The sequence below is a fragment of the Osmia lignaria genome, chromosome 2 (assembly GCF_051020975.1).
Source record: "Osmia lignaria lignaria isolate PbOS001 chromosome 2, iyOsmLign1, whole genome shotgun sequence".
In the NCBI taxonomy this organism is placed as follows: Eukaryota; Metazoa; Arthropoda; class Insecta; order Hymenoptera; family Megachilidae; genus Osmia; species Osmia lignaria.
This window is the reverse complement of record NC_135033.1, coordinates 11,306,496-11,325,593: the sequence shown is the minus strand read 5'-3', so window position 1 is coordinate 11,325,593 and position 19,098 is coordinate 11,306,496. Positions and strand designations below refer to the sequence as shown.

General features: G+C 43.9%; 1 protein-coding gene across 6 annotated transcripts in view; it reads right to left on the bottom strand.

Moving 5' to 3' along the window:
• The window catches only part of pnt (ETS transcription factor pointed), an 81,034-nt gene that overhangs the window by 25,023 nt on the left and 36,913 nt on the right, over positions 1-19,098 (bottom strand). The window contains exon 1 of one of the 6 annotated variants that reach the window (XM_034330150.2): positions 6,241-8,414. The exons of the other annotated variants lie outside the window; for them this stretch is intronic. Coding sequence (XP_034186041.2) covers positions 6,241-6,346 — 106 coding nt within the window. The 5' untranslated portion in view covers positions 6,347-8,414. Of the gene's footprint in view, positions 1-6,240; positions 8,415-19,098 lie in introns of those variants that run through there. 6 annotated transcript variants of the gene reach the window in all.

Genomic DNA, 19,098 nt, shown 5'->3' with positions numbered 1-19,098 from the left:
TTATTCTTTTATTTGATAAATTTTTAAAGATTCAACATTGTTACAGTCATCGAATTTCAAAGTACTTTGAAAAAAATATTGCTACTTGAGATTCAGAGAATATTTGAAAAAAAAAGAAATTCTAAGAAGTTCATTGAATTCAGGCGGTGAAAAGGGTCGAAAACGTCCAGCTGCGAATAATTCCCCTTTTTATTCTTCGTTTTTATCGAAAAAAACTTGATAGGAAGACCGATATCGAAGCCAACGATGACCACGATGAGCATTGCTTAATCGAATGGAAATGCAAATGGCTAATGACCCGCGACCCAGCTGACATTTGACCCGTCTCGTTCAACATAAATTTGCATAGCTCGTGTTATTTGCGGCCTGCTGCTACCTTGCCCACCGGTGTCTGTTGGTGACACCAACAGAAATATTTCTTTCATCCGATAACCTTTTTAATTGACTTAAAAAACGCATTTCTATTCGACGAGGATCAGGATTCACTCTAACGTTAGCGTTTTTTAGGGGCTCTAAAACGAATTTATTACCACCTTTCGCGTTCTCCCTGTTGAATTTTCTTCGGCATTAAGAGTGATTAGTGACTGAATGGGGGGGGGGGGATTAGATTTCCGAGGTATGCACGACTGTTCATTCGATGGTTAACCAAGTGTTCGTTACGCACAGAACGCAGCGTCGATAAAAGGTTTCTTCTGAAAGTTAACCGTTCGTTAATTACGCGAGATAGAAAGTGTGTGCTCCCGATCTGCTTCGCTTCCGTGCTTTCTTTCACTTCCAAGACGCGAATTTAATAATCGCCCTTGCGCGCGATTACGCATTTTAAGAGCTGCGAGTCGGCATTTTTATTCGATGATTAAAACTGAAGCATTCATGAATTGCAAAGTATACACTGTATCTTCTGAAATACACCCATCAATTTCACACAATTAATCGGAGGAGGAATAATTAGCCGAACGAATGCCTGGTTTTTCCCGGAAACGCGTGGAACGCGTCAATCGAAATTAAAAAACGAATTCTGACTTTTCTCCGCCTATGCTACGTTGCTTATGGGGTCGTAATTTTTTTTCCCTCCACGTGGAACATGCCAAAGTAAGTTTGTAGACGAGTTTAACGGACACGGGGCACGTGCTGGCAACGTCTTCTGGCTTATCCCTCTTTCCACCGCGACTCTGGAATATGCTCAGCAGCCAAACAACTGCGCCAGCTGTCCTGAACAAACTACTAGCCTGTAAAGAGAACGGGCATCCAAAATCCTCCATGGTTTTACAATTTTCAAAATTTCTTTTCTCCTTTTCGCCGAAAGAAAATGACAAACTATGAAGAAAATCGAAGCTCGTAAATACTAAAATTACTGCTCGAGGATTTTACAATCATTATAGCGTTCGATCATGTGAATACACCATCGAGACAAGTCTTTTTCTCTTCGTGGTTCGCCAGAAGGAAAAACGTTTAATCGCGTTTCGCACGCAAGAAAGTAGCCGTCAGTCATTTACACCAATAACACCATGTGTTTTTTGTCCCGTTCGATTTGCTTTTACCCAACAGTTTATGCCACCATCGTTTGTACTTATCCTAATTGACACTTCCCTCTTATCTCGATCTCGCTAATTAAGACATTCATATCGAAGTCGCAACCATACTGTGTCGCAAGCCGACACTGATTTTTTAGTATTTGGAAAGTTCGACGAATTTATTTTCTATCGATCGATCGACAACCTATCATTTCATCCAATCAGTCGATAATTAAAATTTCTATTTTCAATTAAAAATTTTTCTAAACCCATAGATGATCGTCAGGGACAAAGAACTGTCCCACAGTTAATCACGCTAATTAATGAAACACATGGTGCACCATTTCAACGTGTACGTGACCCTTGTACACCTGTTGCACGGCTCGAGCCCTCTAAAAACGTGCAACGCGTTCAATCGTCTGTTATGGGAAGCCACCCCAACCTTTCTATAGGGAGAAACGTCCAATTTACCTCTGGAGAGGGCGTGAATACGAGACGAACGAGGGTTGCTCGGGTAAAAATAAAATTCAACGAATCTACCGGCCGCAAATCTCCAGAGATCACGAGGGAACTTTCCTTTCCTAAAAATAGTGAAAAATCTGGTACGTGTCGTATGGTAGAGATGATCGTTTACCATTTGGAAAGTTTATCGAGAGGTAGATCTTGTAATTTCCACGTACACGCAAACATCCTGGCTGGTTAACGAGCAAGGACACACATGCTTGTCAGCCCGCGGTTTTCCCTCCCAAAACGACTGACCAAGACTGTCCGGTAGTTAGATAAAAGCTTATCTATCTGTGCACAGTTTGTTTGCACGCGGTGCGTCGTCATTCTGATGGTATTTTCAACCACGCCTCCATTCGCGTGGTTTAACATCACCATCGGTGGTGTTTTTCAGAAAGGCCCAGAACCATGTTTCTGTATCGTTATCTTGCAAGTTTCGCGTTCGACCGTGTGGAGTTTAACTCTTTAAAAATTTCATCGTGGAGTTTGGTATTCGTAATACTAAAAAAAAATTATTTTCCCATCTTATAGTTTGTCTCTCACAGTTGTTATCGACAAATCACAGTGTTTCCCGCGATTTCCGGTTCGCTATTGCGTCCATTTTATCACTCGAACGGCTACCATACCGATAATTAAAGAATATTAAGACGCTGAAGGGTTTCGTACTTTCCCCGACTAGAAACGAAATAATTATTAACTGGCTCTGTCTGCTGTTATCGCTTTGAAACACGCGGTTTCGCGATAATCATGGTCTAACAATATGTCGCCACCGCTCGTTAACATTTTGCTTATCAAATTGCTATGAAACAAGGAGTTATCGTAACAAGTGGTCGACTGTGACACCGCAACCGGGATTACCGTGGTCCTGGATTACGTTTCCTTACGAATAAATATGAATTTATAATTAGGTAAAAATAGAGCGAGACTTGCTCTGAAGCCAACCTTTGGAACCAAATGAAAAAAAGAAATTTTTTTTCGACCATTCGTTGAGATTTTGACCCACTAAAATGACGAAAGAATTTTTTCGACAACTCTTACCGTTTGGCCTGTACAAAAGTGACAGAAAGTCTAATCGCTTTAGCCCCCTTCTCAAGATTCTCAATCTTAGATACGGGTTGGCTACAAAATTCTGCAAATTCGTAGAGTGATTCGATACGAATAGGTAAATTCAAAGTGTGTTAAGATAAGAGATCTAAATTATAATGTTAACCAACATAGGAAAAAAAGGCTCCTTTTGATGAGAGCAACAAGTGGCATTGTTAGAGGCATTTGATTATCAAGAAACCGCGTGTTTCACCGAGATACCGCACAACCGGCGTGTGTCCCGCGATAATGTCGACGCTTGTCCAGCCAACTTCCTGACCCGCTTCCACAGAGATTTGTCCAGCAGCTTTTCAACGCACGTTCTCTATGTAAATAAGAAAGCTAACATACTACGACGACGCGGTGAGCACACGTGATTGCGGTCCATGGAACGGACAATTATCGGAGCACGGTTGATTAGCCGGTTGTTTCTCTCTCTCTCCCTCTTTCTGCTTTTCCAACAGATAAAACGCTTGATTATCGGCTGTCGTCCGTGGACATGGTTTTTCCACGAGAAAATCCTACCCACCATCGAATGTTAAGCGACTCGCTAATTAAAGAATCCCGTGGTTTTAAACCCGACTACGAGATAAAGCTACTCGATTTCAAGATGATCGAGTTCGCAGTCAATGTTACGTCTAACTTGGAATTATTTACGAATACGAATGTTTATAAATAATAAAGGATGAGACTGGTATTTAAACTTTCCTCTAAGGCTCTCGATTTCATTAACCCTTTAGAGCGTTCTTCGCTCCGTTAATAGAAATTTCGTTACGTGTAAATTATCATAACTTCTAAAATAATTACCTACGATATCGTGACGTGGTTTTTACCGATTAAATTTGCGTGTCGGTGTGCAGTGTACCGCTGTCAGTTCGGAAGCGTTAAAAATGTAAATTCATATTATCATGGATCTGTTTTCACGCAATCAAAGTTTTTTTCGAACGGCGAGAATAGTGGTAGCCATCTAAAAAGTGTCATGCCGATTCGAGCTGAGCAATTCGATTCGATCGGTCGCGATCTTGTTTCGATCATAAGAACGATCGTGAACGCGGATAACGAGAATCGAGGCAAAAAGAGAGCCAGGCCTTACGACGTCGTCGTCGTCGTCGTCGTCGTCGTCGTCGTCGCTGCTTTATCGCGATTCCACGGTTGCCCGTGCAATTTCCATCCGTTCAATTACCCGGCTCGAAACGAAAACCGTCGACCTCGTGAATTAATAACGACGCGAAATGAGAAAGTAATGATCTCCGCCAATCGTTGTCGATCAATAATTTCGCGAAACCGGTAGCCATTGCCGCTCAACGTTTCCGATCGGGCTCGCGATTTTTCTATCTCTAGCAACTTGTTGCCTGCACGATTTTCAAAAAATCAATTTTACCGTCCGATCGATTACACATTTTATTTTTGTTTCATTGCGGGGCGTTAATTTTAATAAAAATAAAAGCTACACGGTATTGAAAATCAATTCGAAACGAATAGAAAATAGATTGCAGTTTCAGCAACAACGGAACAAGTATCTAATCTGGTTTCCATTCGATCGAAGGAGTCGAAGCTGTTCGAAGCAAGCCGTTCGATCAGATTCCGGTGCGAGTTAAAGAAGCTAGCGTGAATCACGAAAAAGATTAAACGCGTTCCACTCGAATCCGTCTTCGACTCGGTGATATCTACATGAACAAAACGGATCAAAAGCCATTCGCTGAAACCGGTTGCCAGGAAGCGAGCAGCGAGCAGTAGCAGCATCCTCTTGGATAGCTTGTTCGCAAAGAGATATCCTTTACCTGTGCACGCTCGCCTGTAATCCACCCGTGAGATTTATCATTAAGCAGAAGTTTCAAGTGTAAAATAACCGGTGCAAGACCCTTAAACACCGTCAGAAATAATTTCATCTCCCGCTTATTTCTTTTCTCCATCTTTTTCTTTCTCTTTTCGTCGATTCACTTTTAAGAAGCCTCGTATCATTCATTTTTCTTATTCGACATGAAAATTGTATCTTACAACCAGCTCTCTACTTTTTTCTTCTTCTTCTCCTTCTTCTTTTTCGATCAAATTTCAATGAAACATTTAATTATTTCAACCCAATGAATGATTACAGGAATATGATTCTGGATTTAAAATCTGCCATCGACTTAATAATACCAATCGATTCATTAATTACGACAATGTTTTAAATGAAGCCAACGGAATTCCTGTTTCATTTTTTGAAATAAGATATTAAACTCTTAAAGTACGAATAGTATTACATCGGATAACTATATTTTCCATTACTCCTAATATAATTACCTCTTTTTATTTTTTGTTATTATAATTGAAACAGTGTCGTTGATTAAAGCCTACGCTTATCGACGCTTTCGAAAAAAGAAAAAAAGAAAAACAGCGCAGTTAGGTATCTTTGATTTCCCCTATCAGAGCGATAATACTATCCGTATAATATCCCAGTTTATGAATGAAAACTCGTTTGCTTCCGTTTGAAAAAAGCAACACACGATGGCAAACACGCGTCTCCATTGATAGTTAACAGAGACTATCGATTAATCGTTCGTATTTGGAGCGGATTACTTTGGAGCTAGACAGATTGTGCGACAGATGTCGAGGATGCCGCACGAGTGCAACCTGCATCCCGGCTGCATATTGCACTTCCTGCAGTTGCTAGGACTCTGCGGTCACAGTGGGGCGAAGGAAAGAGAGGTTTGTTCTAGAACCGAACTGATCTTTGACCCTGACACGTTCCCTCTGTTCTCCAAGCACGAGCCATTTCTCTCCTGACCAAATGGTGCAAGAGTATACAGGTTTGACTAAGATTTGCGGTTCTAATTTCTAAATCGAACATTTAAATTCTCCAAAACGTTTAACCCTGACTGGCAAAGGAACGCGTAGTACTACGTTCCTAAAACAGACCCCTATATACCCAAAGCATGCTAACCACCTCAATAGTCGAAGCGACCCACCAACTGTGTCAACAAAAGGCACGACGTTCGAAACGACGCGTAGTACTACGTTCAAAGTTAAAGAGTTACTGTCGTGTCGGCAAACATCGAACAAAAGGCGACAACGTCGAATGGCAAACGCGAAAAAGTTTCGCGAACAAAAGAATATTCAAGCGTGTGTGTGTGTGTGCGTATGTGGTCACATGGTTTCATACCTCTGGGCCTGGCAAAGGACTTCATGGCCTTGATTCCCATTCCGGCATAAACGTCGCTGCTGTAGTCAACGTACATGAGTGCCGTCCTCGAGTGCTCACTGTACATACACGAATCCCCCGAATCACTGTCATTCACTCGATTTCCCGCCACCTATTACATCACTTCTGTCCGAGCGTGCACGAACAACGCTTCGAAATTTTTCATCAAAATTCTTTTCAGCCATCGATCGAATCTCGATCGTCACGACATCGCGATCAACCGGACGCTTCGAATAGCGTTCGCTTAGCTAGCAAATCTTTCTATCCCATCGCCGTGTTACCATTTTTTCGTCGTTCGCGACGTTAATCGGACGTGTCCTCGATGACGTACCGCGTCAATAATGCGTCGTCCACGATTTGGCAGAAGCTAGCTGCCTTGTCATTCTAGGCGATCTAGGCTGGCTGCACTTGATTAATCGCTTCGGGGTAGATAAAGATCGTGCTTCCAAGATGGCTAAGTGGATTTTGTAGACAGAAGTTAGCACTTGGGATCCGATTCACAGAATACTAGTGTCGAGTACTCCAAAGTCCGAAAATACTAGCAACACAGCTCTTCGGTCCGCAACGAATCCTTCGGTGCTCCAAGCTGCACTATTCCAAGTAGAACAGGTCTACGCCTCGCGAAACCGATCGGTTTCGTGTAAACACCGTTTTTGACGAGTGGTAATGGTTTGACGCTGCGGCGACAAGAAAACACGAGGGGTATGATCGCGCGTGATCCTCGTGCAGGAAGCCGGTCCGCGCTGCGTGTCCAGCATGTGTTTGCTATCGATTCATAACCGCGGCCCGTGGGCTATTTCCGAATACCTGCTTGCGCAACCCGTCCAAAGATGAAGAAGAAGAAGTCATTTGGAGGGGAGGGCACGGAGCGGTGCGGTCCGGAACGGAAACGAAGAACCGTCTCGCGGACTTGGCACCGAAAATACGGTCGAGTTAGCCGGTAGGTAACTCGCTTCCAGTTCGCCTCGTTTCCCCTCGAAACTGGTTCGATTTTCAGCTACCGTGTGTCGTTCGTGGGTCACTGGCGCACTCGACGCACACACGCGGCCTTGGAAATCCGTGAAACACCGGCACGTATAAACAACCACGATGATTTTCGATCGAAGATCAAGAGGATCCGAGGATCGAAGTACGATCTTTGCTGAGAAAGAGAGCGGATTCGAAGCGCCACCGTCGCGAGAGCACGTACGACCGCGTTCCGCAGGTAAGTGCGTACGCAAGGAGAGAGAGACGAAGGGCAGGAACCAAGAAGAAGAAGAAGAGGTAAGAGAGAAAGAGAAGAGAACAAGGCGGAGAGAGGAAGAGAGGTCAAAGCTGGCTCTCTGTCGCACGTTCCTGGAGGAAGAGGACACGATCGCGGGAAGGGAAGAATGGAGGGAAGAACGAAGAGGAAGACGGAAGACCGGACGAGGATCGAGAGGGGATCTAGAGAGTTTATTCGAAGCGACGAGGTGGGGAATCGTGGTGGCGGAGGTGGACGCGTACCGTCAGCTCTTATTCCATGTCCTTCGTGGAGCTGTATCGCCCAAATTCGTCCAGATTCCTCCAGAGGCTCACGAGATAACGGAATTTCAGGATTTTCTCTACGAACTTAACGAGGATGACCTCGATGTAGACGTAACTGTTCGAGTATTAGCTGAGATCGAGGGAGAGTGGATGAATGGAAGACGTAGTTCTAAAATGAATTAAACGTTGTTCAATATCGATGAGAACCCTGGATAATCAACGAACGAAAGATACGATAGAGATAAGAAGGAAGATAATTCCTCGCTCGTTCGTACACATTTCTGAAAGGCATTCGGCTGCCAAAATCACTAGGAAAGCTGAAACAACCACGACTCGAAAAGCGTAGCCTGATGTAGTTACCCAAATCCGAGTATAAACGTAAGTGAAACAGCCAGGATCTATCCACGACACCATCGAAGACAAACAAAGAGACAACCAGCCAGCAGACCGATAAGAGTCGGGGATGAAAAGAGAAGAGAGACGTTTCACTCTGTCTCCTCGTTGAATCCCCACCAATGCTGGTGCACGTTGGCCTAGCCGCTCTCCGCGCTTAGTTTTATGAATGAATACTCTCCCGTCGACGCGGTAAACTCACACTGGCGTCGGCGCACACGACTATCCGCTTCCCGTCTCTCTCCTTCCACCCTCTTCCCCCACTCCTCGTCGCAACGACTCGCTCTCCTCTCCTCTCCGTCTCTCCGTCGTCCAGCTCCATCGTCACGACTCGTTTTACTCGCGGGCACTCGTATAGATCCGTCATTGTTTAACCGCTACCTTCTTCGCTCATTCATCCTCTTCCGTCCACGTTGAAATCCGTCCTTTTCTTTAGCGGACGAGAGAGTGTACATAACATACGCGTCGAGGTGTCGGTATCTCGTCTCACGTAGAACCGGCGCAGGCGCACACGAAGCGGAGTCGCGGTAGCCGCTTCATTCGCTCGGTTCTTCGTTCATTCATGCCGTGCGGCCACACGTTTCAACCGTGTTGTCTGCCTGCCATCCCCACCCTGCATCCCAACACTCTTGCTTTTTCCTTTTGCCTTTTCCCTCTCGCTCCCGCTGACGTCGCGACGCCCGCAAAACATACTATTCACGGTAGGACGATTCTTGCTCGCGCCAAGATTTACTCTGACCTATCCGTCCACCAAGTTGCTGCACCCACGTGCACAGAGCTGAACGTTATTTATGGTTAGCCGCGAATACAAAATTTACCAGTTTCGTCTCCTCGAGATTCCATGAATTATCCTAGCGGGATAATCGAGAGAGTGTCGGTGCATCGATAAAAAGAAGAGATTTCATTGAACGAAGATCTAGTAGGGACGGAAGTCCACTCGGCTGGTAATAGACATGGCTAGCCCGTTTTCAGTGAAATAATCGCACCGGTGAATAGGTAGTAGCATTCGGTGGAAGCGGGACGTAATTACGCGGTACTGCTCGAACGCAAACACTATTTAACAACGTCGAGTAATTTCTGCCTGTCCCTCCGTCTCTTTCCCGCTTGAACGCCACTCGAGGATGTTGGCTGGTGTGATTAATGTGAAACTTCTTGCTCGCGGGCAAGGCTAAAAATTTCTTACGGGACGCATTTCCGGCAGCGCTGGACCATTCATAAACTCGTCTCTCTCGATGTATCGGCGAACGCGACCAGACTTTTATTCGTCTCGATTCTAGTCGACCTGATACCGGTTCCGAAACAAACTTCCACGTAACGATGTTTTATAAAATTATTCGAGGCATACTATGTTATCTAACGATTTGAAAAGCAACTTAGTATATATCTATATGCTCGTGAAACGTTTGAAAATCATTCTTTTCTTTAATTTGTTGAAGCGAAACGAGCAATGGGACCGGTTTAATTCCATTAACCCTTTCGAAAGAAGAAATTATTAAAACACTGTGAAAACAGCAGCACCAATTCTCATTCCCACGGTGGTAGTAAACGCGAAACCAGTTCGTTCGGAAAAATAATAAAAAGAAATCATATAAGTAGCCTGTCACTCGATTTTATCTATTAGCTCGTTTAATAATACGACATTAGACGGGCAACAGTTACGGACGCTATTTCTTCGTTATATTCGTGTTGTAATGATACGCCGTGTAAAATAATCTGTAATCTCTGAAAATTCTTCCAACAGTTTCAAAACCTTGCAAAAAGAAAATGGAAAGTTAACGAGCTGTACTTCGTTCCTAAGGACAATCAATTCCTAATTTCAAAGGAGTGTATAATAGTCCGCAGAATATATGAAAATTCTTTTTCCATACCTTGCAGAACGAAATGAAAAGTTAATAGACCGTTCCCTAATTCAATCGTACTGTAAATCTTATTTTTGCCTCGCTAGATCAACGGAAGATTAATCAAGACTGATCTCACAAAAAAATTCAAGACTGACACTGATTTGTGTTTTGATTTTCATTTTCCAGATCATTATTATGTCAATTATCGATCACGAAGATTTTTTATTTCTCATCGACAGACTCGTAAATTATACGGCAATTGTAACGAGGAAGAATTATTATGGTCGATATTATATTTCTAATTGCTTTCTAATTACTTTGTGTTATCCTTTATTACCGGTATCAATAATCCACGCTCTACTTATTCCTGATCTTCTATTCGAGTCAGCCTCTGTTTCGTCTTATTAGAACACGAGGTAAAGCCTTCCTCTAATTTGTCGCAGTTGTGTTTTCTGTTATTTAAACTAGGGGCCACCGTGCTCGAGCTATTGTAAAGTATTTTTTTTTATTTCCAACAAATGTACCGGTAATATTTTATCGTAATGACCAAGGTGCGAGGGAAGAAATGGTAGAAACTTTCTGGGGTCTCTAATAGATGACCAAGAACCCGGAAGACAAGGCGAGAAAATCGTAACCGTCGATCAGGCAGCGGTGGATATTAATAAAGCGGAAGCAGGCGCAGAGAGGAAGGGGCAAAGCAACAAGAGCAACATCAGCTCGTGGCCTCCAGAGAGAGCCGAGAATAATAAGAGAAGAAGCCGAGGAGAGAACCGAGAGAAGACGTCACACGAAGACGTACAGGGAAGAAATGACACACCGGATGCGATAGGATGATAATTCAAGATATTACAAATCCGAATAATAAACTGACCTGAGGAGGAAGGAAGTAGCCGAATGCACAGGTTAACGTGGTCATCGGGAAAGAAGGGAAGAGAAGAGATAGAGTGTAAGAAACAGCCGACTGGATGAAGGCACGTTGATAGAGAGCAGAAGCTGCTCTCCGTGTTGTACACTTGCCGAAGGCTGGACAGGTTTTTGCCCTGTTTTTTACGCCGTTTATTATAACTAGGAAGCTGATGGGATGTTCTCTTCCTCCAACAGGGACCCAGCTCCGCGATCCTCATCGAAAAACTTTTTCATTTTCCTACCAAGTCGGGTGAAAACGGTGCACGAATTAACAATTCTCTCGAAACGATACGAATCATCTTTATTTCCAACGATGATCGTGGCTTTCTACCGAATCCTCTGACGAGTAACAGAGGATGCAACGGAACGCAGAGCGTTTTAAAATCATAAAAAATGAAGGAGACGAGACAAGGTTCGAAAGAAGCGCATGATCATACGCAAAAGGTGTAGTTTAAAGGTGGTATGGAGAGCGTGAGAACGCATAAACTTATAAGGCACGAAAAAGAGAAAGGGATATACGAGGTGCTCCTTTCCTTGCCGCTGGAAACTGCTCCAGAACCGTAGGATAGCCTATCCGTAACACGTCACTTCCTTCCAGCCTTTATACACACCTATCTTTTTCACTCATTTACTCGCTATTTTTATCTTTCTTCCTCTTCTTCTTCTTTTTCTTCCTCTCCGGTTAACATCATCCTTATAGCAAAAGTACAGGTGTAAGTTAGCCGTTTTGCCTCGAGAATAGAAACCATCTGCTTATTACAAAGGCATTAATGTTTTTCTATCAATGAACCGGCTCGTATGTTCCTTTTACCTAACAAATATTGAGTCATTTAAGAACACCTGAGAATATTTTTACAAATCATACATTTTTTTTATAAGGATTATTAAAATAATTGAACGTAAGAGAGGATGTATCGCGGATGTAAACAAGAGAGGATCGAAAGTGAACGCTTCTCGACTAGAATTTCACACATTAATTAATAAAGGGAATTTTAACGACCATTTGAACAGCGATGAACGCGCAGCAAACTTCGCAGAGAATATATGAGAAGCGTTTCGGATCGTAAAGGCGAACACCGAAAGCGAACATTTTCGGACGATCCGCAGTTTCTCGTATTAATTAGCATAGAAATTTAACGAGCCGTGGAGATGGCCAGGCTCCACGCGAGTGTATCGTCTAATAGTTGCATAATTTTCCATTCCGTGGCCAACCGGCTGATCCGGTGAATCTAACTTTTTCTCCATTGACAATAATTAAAGAATTGAAAATCTGGTAATGGCAGATTCGCGAAATCGTGGAGAAAAGAGAGCGGAAGCGTCGAAGAAGAAGTCACGGGCCATGCGCTTGGGGTTACCGGAAGTCGAGTGACCGTAGCGGGGCAGGTGAGCGAGATCCCCTCGATCTTCCTACTCCCGTCGCGTCGTCGGGTAGGAAAGGAGGAAAAATGTCGAGAAGAGAGAAAGAGAGAGAAGTCGTAAAGGAAGTGACGTTGTAGCTCGTTCACGCTGGAAGAGGAGAAGAAGAAGAAGAAGGTGGTTCGGTGCTCCACCTTCTATCACCTAGGAAAACAGCCCATAACTCTTTCCCGTGCCGGTGATTCTTACCACTGACAATGGAGATTGCACGTAAAACGTATGGTGGATCGTGATAGAGTACCAACTCTATCTGGGAACCAGATACAAGTAGGGTATATCAAGATCGACCAGCTGAACCGCGTTTACCGCTTCGAATGCTCTTACTACTTTTACATGTTAACTTGCTAAATAGAAGATCATTCCGTTGATTACGTTTACACGGCGAAACATTCGGCTCGATAACGATTGTCTCGGCAACGACAATTTTCTCTCGCAACGCAGTCGATTATCGTGGCACATCGGAACGCAGATCGTTGCGTGAAAGTCAATCGTCCGTTCGTGCAAAGCAGAGAGAAAGAAGGCGAGAATGAATGGAGGGAAAGAGAGAAGAGGAGGCGACAGTTTCCGGTCTCTCTGAACGAACGTTCACTCCTCTCTGCCTCTCTCTATCCTCGCTGCTACTCCATTCAAACATTTGGCAAACCACTTTTCCAATAATCTCCTACTCTCTATCTTACCTTTTCGACCAGCCGAATTTCTTGAACCAGTTTCAAGAATTTCTAGCGAGAATTAACTGAAATAGCTGACGCGACTATGTAGGTCTCGAGGAGATTCATTGCTGCTCTGTTCAACGATCGACCGCACGCAAATTTTCATGAATTCTCTATAGAATAAGTAATCGAGAAACTTTGAACCTTAAGATTTCGATGACATCGTCCACTGTCCCAAATTCATAAGTTTCTCCATTTGCTCTCGTTTGTAATATTTCAGAGACGTACATATGTATATCTTCCAGCTTGCATAATGCACCGTTGCTTTAGTTAGCGATCTCTATTTGTATAATTCAAAGGCAATTAGCATAATAGAAAAATCATAGCATAGGAAAAAGTTGGCGTATCGAAAGGAATATTATTGACACTTAATCACGAGATAGGGTAATCACGAGCGATATAATGAAGCGGTCTTCGGTTGGAGAACCGTAATGCCGTCTTCGAAGGAACGTAGCCGCGATGAATAATAGTACAGAAGCAGATTATCCTCGGAACGGGTTCTCAGCTTAACTCCCACACGGTTCTCCACGGGCTACCTTGAGACAGGTGTGCATGCCGCGTGTATTCGATAACCGATAAGCTTGTACCCGCTACAAATCGCTCGATTATCTGCGATCTGTTTCTTTTATTTTCGTTTCAAAGTAAAGTAGCGCAACGCACCGTTTCGTTCTGACTTTGTTTTCTACTAATTTTTCATTCCTAAAACGCTCGACACCGCTACCTTATCTATATCACGAGATTTTTTCTTAATTTCCTAACGAAGAATCGGGTAGATGGAAACGAAGAGAAGACACAGAGAGAGAGAGAGAGGATGATTTCGCGATTTCGAAAGCGACAGAGGCTGGGCAAGAGAAAAAAAGGGGTAAGAGCCTGACAGAAATGCCACGACCAATTAAACGTCTCTATCGATTAATTACGGTCGATTGGATTCGACAAAGTGTCATGATTGATCGACCTTATCGATGAACTCGCTGGAGACAAATGATTGTACGTTTTCTACGAGACGCAGGATGCTGCTAGATTTTCTTTAACTCTCGTCTCACTTATCGAAATGGAAATCTCGCGATCGAACAATCGCACCGCGACGAGATTGTTCCTTCGTTCGTTTTTTTACAAACTCCTCGTTTCCTAATCGAGTCGTAGACTTTCGTGCAATTAAACGTTACGCAAACTTTAATCGATCCTTCCAGTCGATATCCGATGATATCCTTAATTCTCTGAACTTTAATTTACCGTTCGCTGAAGTCTCGAAATTGTACGCTAAGAAGCCAGGTTTTCTATCTGGAAATCTGGTCGAGCAAGGAACTAGCCTCCCCCGAAAATACTGGTAGGCGCCGTGTCTCGTTTTAATTTCAGCATCGAAGTCGAGCAAACGAAAGAAAGGGAAGAAAAAGAAGTTTCAGTCAGTGAAAGACGTTGAACGAAGGGGATGAATATAGAAAGGAAAGAGAAAGAGATGGCTGCGGTCGGTGCGGAGAAGGGAGAAAGAGGAGAAGAGGGCACGTAGTAAGCGTAGTAAGACACGACCGGAAGTTCGAAAGGGGAAGCCCCTGATGGAGGCCGGGGAACCGGAAACGGCCGAATGCTCGTCACGAGCTTCGACCAGAGCGAAGAAAAGCGGCTAGAAGGAAAGGAGAAACTGATGGAAGAAAGAAAGAGAGGTTGAATTAAAAGAAGACGAGTAGTATAAGTAGTCCGAGAGAGAAAGAGGAATTCAGAGCAGAGGGCAAGAGGAGAGAAGAAAAAAGAAAGGGTTTATGGCGAGTAAGCCTGTTAAACGAGCTGCAGATCAAAGGGCCGTATATTAATTGATATTAATTGCTCCCCTGCCTCTTTTACCCGAAACAACTTATTGCTCTCTTTACGTTTCTCTCGAGATTCTTTCGTTGCTGCCAGGTGCGCTCAAATTCGATGCGGTTCGATAATTCATCGACCCTTTGCGAATTCCAAGAACACCGATCCTTTCGATACTTTTTCTTTTCACCTGTTCAATTATTATCGACTCTAATAGGTAACCTTACTGCTACCAAGTCTCTAAATTAAAATCCTTCTATACTCCTTCCTGTCCGACAAGCACTTCTACCACATAATAACGTAAGGGATCCTATGAATCAACAAATCCCATGTATCACGCCTGACTAGGCCTGTATACACAAATTACGAGCGTGTACAACACGAACGATTAAAAATGAATACACCAAAGAAAATCCTGCACGCCTTGGAAATACGTATAAATAATGTAACCGACACTCGAAGAAGCGTTTGTTCACGCGTCCCGACGCGTCGCGACGTTCGTTCGGCAAAAGTTGACCACGATAGAGAAAGAGGGACAAAGGCAGAGTATACGCGGAGGAGAAGGAGAAGGCGATCTTTGCCAAGACGGTGGGAGTATGTCCAAGAATGAGTAATACATCGGTTCGCGTGGTATGGTGGGAGAATGACAAAGGGGAAAAAGTTGGAGGGAGATGGTAAGGCTAAAATGAATGACTACAAAAGGAACAGGTATAGAAAGGCGAATGAGCGAGAGAAATGTAGCGTTTGAAAAGTGATGGAGAGAGTGAATGAGGAGAGAGAGAGGTATAGAGGGAGAAGTTTGACGGTAGCAGGCACGCACATGGGGATAAGGGACGTCACGAGGGTGAGCCAACACACGGGGAAGAGTTATTTTCGTGCGTGTATCGAAATCAGAATGCAACAAGTGACACATGCGTGCGTTATACTGTCGTGGTTGGAAACATTGCTTAAATCTCGCCTCCAAAGCACCAGACTTTTCTATCTATGCCTCGTGCAACGAACATACACTTCTCTAACTTTAGAATCGTTTTGCTATCGATGCCTGCATACTGCACGCTGCGTATGACTCCGCTGCCGGCTAGCTCGCGTTCAATTTACCAAATATTCTCTAATTTTCATTAGAGAATCCCTGATCCTCGGAAAAATATTTCAACGATATCCACGATTAACGCGAAGAAGAGATAAAAATTGCTGAACGGAAAAAACACGGTTATAACGAGCGTGAGGTGTCCTCTGTCCCGAAACGATGTTCCAAGAAGAAGAGGCACAGTTAGCGAGAAGGAGGCATTCGTATGCAACGTGTTCGCCGTGTAGACGATAGGCGATCGTGCCTTGCCTGGCCCGTTCCGTCCCGTTCCATCCCATTCCGCCCCGTTCATTCACTAACTCGCTTCGTACTCCACTACATTATTGTTAGACAACTGCCCGTTTCCGGCGCTATCGCTTCTACGTGTTTCTCATATTTTCGTTGCCCATTATGGGCAGACGCTGTCCGTCGCCACCAAATTTATTTTCTTCTCTTTTCCCCCCATCGTGAAAACGTGAAAGATGCCTAGCAGATCTGAAGTTTAGAATAAACTTTGATGAAATTATCGACGTATAAGAGATAGTCTTTAACCGATTCATTGACAGTAAATGAAATTTAGTCCTGGATCGAAATGGTCATTGACGAATCGTGGAAACGGAGCAAAGGTAGACGTTAAGATCTCACACCTGAGCAGGAGAGCGTGCCTTTCGGTGTCGCACGGGTAACAGATCGTTTCCGGCGTGCGTACAGCCTCGGCGTAACCGGAAGAATTATTCAATGGCGTACCCGCTAACTGCGACTGCTCAATAGATCGCTTTGTGCCGATACACCAGCCACAGGCTAGCGAATTAAGCCTCCTAGCCCCGTTGCCTTCGCGCACCATCCATCGGAGAACGGTTCGTCTGAATTCGAGGATACCGTTCTACGCTTTGTTAATCGATAAAACGCTCTTACGATTATTCCTATCCTTACGAGATAGTTACATATTTCTATCTTTCTAAAATTCTTCGAGAATTTCTTAAACAAAGAAGCTCTGTATGCAAGTATAGAAAAACGTAAACAATAGGGGGGGGGGGGGGTAAAGCAAGGAAAGCGAGAAAATTAAGCTTCCGGGCGTGTATAGAGATAAGATTCGGGCAGGACGTTTTACCTACTTTATACCTTGTTAGGTGGCACCTTGAATAACAACGACCGAGTAACGAGGAGAAGGACTTTCTAATCTACGAAATGTTATTTTCATTTTATAAGATACACTGTAATGAAGTTTCCACGGTGAATAATAATTTCTGAAGAAACTACCGATTGTTGTTCGCACTTGATAACCGATGGGGGTTAAAACATAACGCTCAGGATTAACGAAGGTAAATTCTCGCAAAAGATTCGAAGCAGTTTATGGTGTATCCGGATGGAAGAGGGAAGGTGAAACGCGGCTGAAAACGTTCACGAAGCCGACACGTGTGTCTTCTCGAGCGCGTAAGTGTACCGAAGGACTCGAAAAACTCGAAGGAAGAAGAAACGTGGTCACAGAACACAACAAGGTGGAGCAAGAGGAGGTGGCGAAGAAGGAGGACGAACGGAGGGAGTTCGCAGAGTTCTGGCTGGGTGAGCACACGTCCGGTCATTATCGGAGCTTATCTACATGAGCACACCTCAAACGTAACCCAACCAAACCTTGTACGCGAGCACCACGTATAGCTAAAACATCGCGGTACCATTCTGCCAGTCGTCTTTTTTTAGAAACCCAACAGACTGGCAAACAAATATTTATCAAAATCGTGTAAAAACATACCGAATCATCGTTCTCGACGAGCATCCATAAATATCAGCTTTGGACTTACCTGAAGCAAAAAAAAAAGAAAAATAGTCAATTAACGAAGGTGTTGCAAGTTATTAAAGATTATGATAGATTTCATTGAGTTGTAAAGCTGCTTATTTAGCTGCTTATGTGGTTAAAATAGAAGCAGGAAAAAAAAAAAATTGCGTTAAATCAAGATCGACGCTGAACAGAGGTCAGCCACGAGCTGGTCGAAGAGGGCAACAGCTAAAGGTGGAAGCACGCTTCGGTGCCTCCTGGCGTGTACAGACGAGTAAAGTTCGATTTCCAAGAGACAGACACTCGACGACAATTTTTACCGCTTATGTAATTGATCCTTCCTAACCAGCATTTTAGTAGAAATACTTTTTTCCCTAGGTTACGTTGTGACTTTGTAGAAAGGTTTCGAGTTAGTGAAAGTGGTACGGATCGCGTGTAGCGAAACGATGACATAAACCAAGTGTATCTGAACGAAGTTTACGAGTGTCTGATCGTTTCGTTCGCGTTTGCTTCAAGGATTCATCGTGCGGAAACCTTTTGTTGCTGCAACCGATGCACATATGTGTGACTAATCCACAGACTATGTTTGCATTTACTCAAATTTATTAGCTCTGTTATTTCTTTTAATTATCCCTCTAGCCAATGATGAAATAAAGATTACACCTTGACACAGAGAAAGAAACGCGTTTCATTGTCCGGACAAAAATATCCAACGCTCCTGTTTCCACGCGTTCGTGAAAAATCGTCGGTGGCCGTCGATGCGTGAACTCGAAACGACCCGAGGCGAGGGGAGAGTAAAGGTAAAAGAGGTCTGTGCAACCTCGACGATGCTCCCGTAACTCGCCGAAAGGCGTACCACGTTATCTGCCGCTGTCTTCCTCCCTTTCTACCGAGCTGAACGCGCCATATTCCACTCGGCCACCTCGCGCGCTTTAATTAACGCTCGATACTCGTTTGCACCACCCGTTCCCCCCAGAGACCTTTGATCCCCCCGCCCCCCGCTACCCTTTCCATCCATCTTCGTCAGTCGCTCTTAACTTTCTATTTGTTGTCAGATTTGAAGAATTAATTGCTCGTATCCTTAGAATTTAAATTACTACTCAGCTCCGAAGCACTGTGTAATATTTCAATTTTCACACCGTGATCGTTATGGAAAAGAAAAGAATCGTAAAACAAAGGGTGAAAAAACCGACGAACTGCATCGATCTAGAAATGAAAAGGAAAACGACCCCGTTCGCTGCCAGCTGAATGAAATCACGTCGCTTGCGTAACGCGATTCCAATTGGATAAAAACTGGAATTCCTAGATAAGATTCTAAGAGAAAGAGTTAAAAATACAATTAACGAGGGCCTGATTTTAATAAGCTACTACCCCTCTGTTGTCCTTTCTCCGCGACAGAGCGTGAGACCATGC